This window comes from Eurosta solidaginis, chromosome 1 (assembly GCF_040869045.1).
Source record: "Eurosta solidaginis isolate ZX-2024a chromosome 1, ASM4086904v1, whole genome shotgun sequence".
Lineage (NCBI taxonomy): Eukaryota > Metazoa > Arthropoda > Insecta > Diptera > Tephritidae > Eurosta > Eurosta solidaginis.
In genome coordinates, this window is record NC_090319.1 from 113,709,523 (window position 1) to 113,715,157 (window position 5,635).

A 5,635-nucleotide genomic window follows, 5' to 3' on the forward strand; every position below is an offset into this window, starting at 1 on the left:
ACCTTTTGGGAGGTGGTCTGCCAGAAGAACGGCCCAAAGTTTTTTAAGGAAAACTTTAGAATGACACGATCCAGCTTCGACAAGTTGTGCATTCGCCTTCAAAAAATAAGAATTTATTTGAGTACATTTCGGCTTAATAGCCCATGGAGGGTCTCGACGGGACTCAAGGCTTTTTATTGAGAAAATTAAAGCTTCCCATGCAACAAACAATTATAGCCAGTTATGAAACATCAATGGGGACTGACAGCTGCGATCGCTACTCAAAACCAATCAACCTTGGGCTTCAAGATGTATTCCCCTTCTCAAATAGGAAGGTTCGTTGGGTTTGTTGCTCTAGTTTGGCACTCTTCCATGCTAGGCAAAATGTGTTTTTTTTTTTTTTTTGTTGTGCTTGAATATAACTGTTTTACGTTAGTAAATGTTTTAAAATTAATTTACTTGCCAATGGCTGTTTTATATTTAAAAACAATCGTTTATGCCAATTGATTATCATAAAAAATATAGCCAGTTATATGTTTGCATTGAATTTGTTTTTCCGAACACTGTATTTAAGTGAACAGCGTTTTTAAATTAGTTCCGCTCCAAGAAGCTAACGACGCTTTGCGACAGCATCTCGATTGCAGCCACCTTCTTTTTCTCAATTTCAATTAGATCAGCAGTCAATTTATTGTTTTCTGCCATAGCTGTTTTGATAGTTTCGTTCAACTCGCTAATTTTTTGATTTTTCTTCATTACAGGTGTGGAGGCTTCGCTGAGAGCTGGAGACGATGGCTCGGGAGACGAAGTGGACGAACCGGCTGTGGATGCCAATGTAACCGACTCGGATCTGGCTAGTAATTAGAAAAAAATTGTATTAATTTATATATATGTGGGAGCCTTAAAGTAATTAAGACATTTTACAACACTGTATGTCATAAAGCGACTGCAGGCGGACAACGGACTAACTGCAGAAACATGAATAAATAAGATAAAATGCAAACAAGCAACAAAGGGATAACGGAACTTTTAAAATAGCGAATAGACAAATTTCAAAGTCATAGTTTTGCGCTTGAGGACAGTTCATATGAAGTTGAGTAGTGAATCGGACGCGCCACGGCAAGTAAAAATAACTTCTTTTTTGTATATGCCGAAGCATAAGTGCAAAGTAAAAATGTTTAACTAAATAAATAAATTTGAACTAAAACATGTGTAAATGTGAACTAAACGTGTCTATGTAACCTAAAATAGTAGCGTACAACGCAAAATAATACGAACTTGAAATGTTAATTGTAAAACCGAAATAAATGAAATACAAACAATTTGACGTAATTTTAAAGAAAAGTGCGTGTTAATACCTTTTGAACCCCACATATATATAAGTGAAAATATGAGTTTTATATATACATCGCAATTGTCTCAAAAATACAAAATCAGAACTCCTGACCATTTTTAAATTTGTCACTTCTAATTAGTGTGCACTCAACCATCGAAATGAAAAAAGCTTAGTGTTACCCTTGGAAAGGTATTTCAAAAACATACATGCCGAAGTTGTTGATTACACTGAAACTTATCTTTTTTCAAATATAAAACTATAAACTAACAAATTTAAATACCTTTCGAACGGTACCAAGACCTTCGAAATTGTTGAAGCCATTCCGAAGTAATAACAGCTTAAAGTACCTATCACCGTCATTTTTCAAAAATTTCGATTTCCGCCCTCTATCTCGAAAAAAATTCGAGATATGAAAAAATGTTAAATACAAAAGTTGCGGAGAATTTAATTCTCTACGTTACTGATAATATAAATAATAACTATCGCAAAACTTCTAGAAATCGAGATATTTACAAAAAAAGGAGAAAGAATAGATTTTTGTGAGCTTTGACCCCTGAATTTAAAACTTGCGGGCATCCAATTATTGTCGAATTTTGAGAATAGTTTCAGGATGCCATAATGCAAGTTTTCAGGCGATAATATTGTGGGTATCTCACATTCGGAGGTGAACGCCCTATAATGACTGGCCTATTAGAGATTTTTGGCGATCGTTTTAGCGACAGCTACTACAAGAAGCGACCGGCGTGGTGTGGTGGTATCGTGCTCCGCCTACCACACCAAAGGTGCTGGGTTCAAGCCCCGGGCAAAGCAACATCAAAAATTTAGAGTTTTTTCAATTATAAAAAATATTTCTAGCGGGGTCGCCCTTCGGCAGTGGTCTGGCAAACAATCAGAGTGTATTTCTGCCATGAAAAGCTTCTCAGTGAAAATTTATCTGCCTAGCAGATGCCGTTCGGTGACGTAAGACAGGCGCACAAAAATTCAATACTGCGTTCATTGCCGTCACCCCCGATAAGTATGTACATCACACACGTAATAATTATGACAAGACTTTAATTTGTCAGCAGACTGTTAAAACCCGTTCAAAAATATGGAAAGAGATTTGTTTAACCCAAGTAAACCAAAAAGCGTTTACGAAAAATGTTATTTCTGGGAAGAGATATTTTTAAAGCATTTTACAAATATTAATGACAATATCTGTCTCGATTAATAAAGTTACCTCGTATACTGTCCATAACAACAGCTTCAACATTGTTAATTCGGTCGTTTCCTATAATGCGATGAACACGTTCGTAGTGCTTCCAAGAAGCAGGAGAACAGCCTGTTCCTTGGCCTCCTTTGCATTTGCTGAAAAAATTTTCCACATAACACTCAAATTAATGGTTATGTGCAAATATGGATAATGTTCTATGACCGTGGCCGAGCCCAAAAAAAAAAATAGCTAAACAATTTTTTTTATTAAAAATCCGAAAGTGGTACCCAGAGATGCATTTTGGCCCCAGGATACCGAACCCGAAGGCGAAAACCTGATATATCTGATACTCCACACAATTTTTTTTGCTATGTAGAACAAAAATACAACAACCACATGAAAACTTCAATTTTGTTTTGCAAATATCCCGAGAAGTATGAGAGATATCGGATATCCGCTTTCGGATTCGAGATCCTGGAGCCAAACAGCGTATCTGGGTATCACTTTCGGATTTTGTGCTATTTTTTAGGGCTCGGCCACGGTCCTAGAACATAACTCAAATATGTACATATATTTAGTAATGGTCTAGGACAGCGGCTGACCTTGAGAAGTTAACTAGAGTGATACCTAGAGTACGGGCGTTTCGGGTCCAGGATATCGAATTCGTTTTATGGAACCCGATATCTGTAATAATTCTCAAGAAATGTGCAAAAGAAGGTTGTAAGTTGTCATGTGCTTGTAGTATTTTTAAAGAGTCAGCGGCAATTCTATACGACAGCATGACAAGCATACCAAAAATATCGAGAGAGGTGTCAAACGACGCGTCTTGACATCAGCATTAATAATCCGAAGGCGGAAAATAAAAATTTTAAGTCGTTCAAAAGATATTAACGAAAAACCGAAAAATTATCCACGGGTCCCTCCGAAGCCGGGGGTGGGATCCACAGTATTTTTGCGCATAATACCTTTCTGCATTGGCGGCCTTTGGCCGCGCTTATAAAAAATTACCCTGGGTGGGTCCAACACCGATTTGGAGACCAAAACTATATCCGCGCAACACACTTATGTTCACAATTTTTTTTGTGGGTACACCAACATTACAATAACCACGTGAAAAACGCTCAATTTCAACTGCAAATAGCTCCGGTAATAGTCTAGTTGAGGGGTCGACTGCTAATACGCTACCAAAAATATTGAGAGAGGTGTCAAACGACGCGTCTTGACATCAGTATTAATAATCCGAAGGCGGAAAATAAAAATTTTAAGTCGTTCAAAAGATATTAACGAAAAACCGAAAAATTATCCACGGGTCCCTCCGAAACCGGGGGTGGGATCCACAGTATTTTTGCGCATAATACCTTTCTGCATTGGCGACCGCGCTTATAAAAAATTACCCTGGGTGGGTCCAACACCAATTTGGAGACCGAAACTATATCCGCGCAACACACTTATGTTCACAATTTTTTTTGTGGGTACCCCAACATTACAATAACCACATGAAAATCGCCAATTTCAATTGCAAATATCTCCGGACAGTTTTTCGGATAAAGTTTTTCTTTTCCGGTTTCGGATTATTAATACTGATGTCAATACGCGTCTTTGGACACCTCTCTCGATATTTTTGGAAGCGTATTAGCAGTGTCATGCTGTCGTATAGAATTACCCAGGCAGCTGCTGTCCTAGATTACTACCCCATATTTCTTACCTGTATCTCATTGTAAAATTGTGGATTTTATATTTTATGTCGGTGGAACGAATGTCGCCAACCAATCCTGCCAATGACTGGGCCATTTCTCCATATATGTGAGAGTTTTTGCGTGGCCCACGCAACTCGCTGGCCTTCTCCTCCCACAGGTCCATAAATGCCTCGTCTGCCGCAGGCGTCCACAGTATTTTAGTTTTTTTATTAATTATGTGTGCCATATTTGTGTTTTTACCGCTCTTTAAATTTTTTGATTGTCACACACTTTTGTCATTTTCACACACATTGACATTGATATTGACATTGACACATTGACAATCGCAAACAATGTTGCCATGACTTCGAGAAGAATGTAAAAACAAAAGAGAAACAATTGACATAAATGAACATTATTGCCATCAGTTAATAATAAAAAGTATGCAAACCCAACACAAACACTCTTTCAAAGATGGGTTTGGAGGAGTTTGGGTTTCGATTTTTGTATGGAATTTGACAAGTGTTTAGACTTGTGTTTGCCCTTAAACACGCTCTTCGAAGGCAAATACGGTGTTTGCATTTGGTGGAAACATGATATTATTGCTTTTGTAACCACTTTTCTTAGTATATATTACATATTAGTATCATTATACTATGCGCATTATACCAAATTGATATTTTGTTACACTCAAAATTAAAAATTTTGTAAGAGAGCCCCAAATATCGAAATTTGTATCCAAACTATATAGTCTTAAAATATGTTTTGTGAATGTGAATGAAAAAGAAAAAAATTCAACCAAATTCTTACTTTGTAGGTAGTATATTTACAATACATAAGTACATTTAATTACATATTTTTCTCACACATAGCGTTTATAACGATTATCAAAAAAAAAAGGGGAGACATAAATAATTGTATAATTTGAAATATTACGAGCAAAAGTAAGAGAAAAGAAAAGAACCCCCAACAGAACAAGCTTAGCCAGACTTAAGTATTCATGTTAGATTCCGTTTCGATTTCGGTCCAATAAAGGGTGAACGGTTGGATCATTTTTTTTTTTTTACTTTATACACTACACACTCTTACCTACATTTTCATAGTGTAAATAGCTATTCGTAGTTCAACAATGCTGTAGCCCTGGTTGAGAAACTTGCACTATCTTATTTTTTTTTGTTGCATACATGCGTTAATAGAAATGAATTATAAATAAATAAGTATTCAAAATGGAAATGCTGGCGTCGCCATTTATTTAGAGGGCACTTAGGGAATCAGGTAAGAGGCCACCGAAATATAGGTGCGTCGGTGGCCATGGTTTGGAGGGTGGGTATAAGTACCGGGCGTCGCAACACCACTCGCGGCGCCCCCAAGATATATTCGGCCCTTTTCTTTGTATTTTTATTTTTCAGCAGTTTTTTTTGATTTTTGATTTTAGAGTTAGTAACCGGTCATGTG

General features: G+C 36.9%; 1 protein-coding gene across 1 annotated transcript; it reads right to left on the minus strand.

Moving 5' to 3' along the window:
* Nucleotides 1-247: 247 nt before the first annotated feature.
* On the minus strand, nucleotides 248-4,428 carry LOC137237537 (uncharacterized). The gene is made up of 3 exons (XM_067761285.1): nucleotides 4,210-4,428; nucleotides 2,532-2,659; nucleotides 248-830 (listed from the first exon to the last, which is right to left on the minus strand). Exons 1-3 carry the CDS (start codon nucleotides 4,425-4,427, stop codon nucleotides 571-573), a joined length of 606 nt encoding a protein of 201 aa, XP_067617386.1. The 5' UTR covers nucleotide 4,428; the 3' UTR covers nucleotides 248-570.
* Between the last annotated feature and the right edge of the window lie 1,207 nt (nucleotides 4,429-5,635).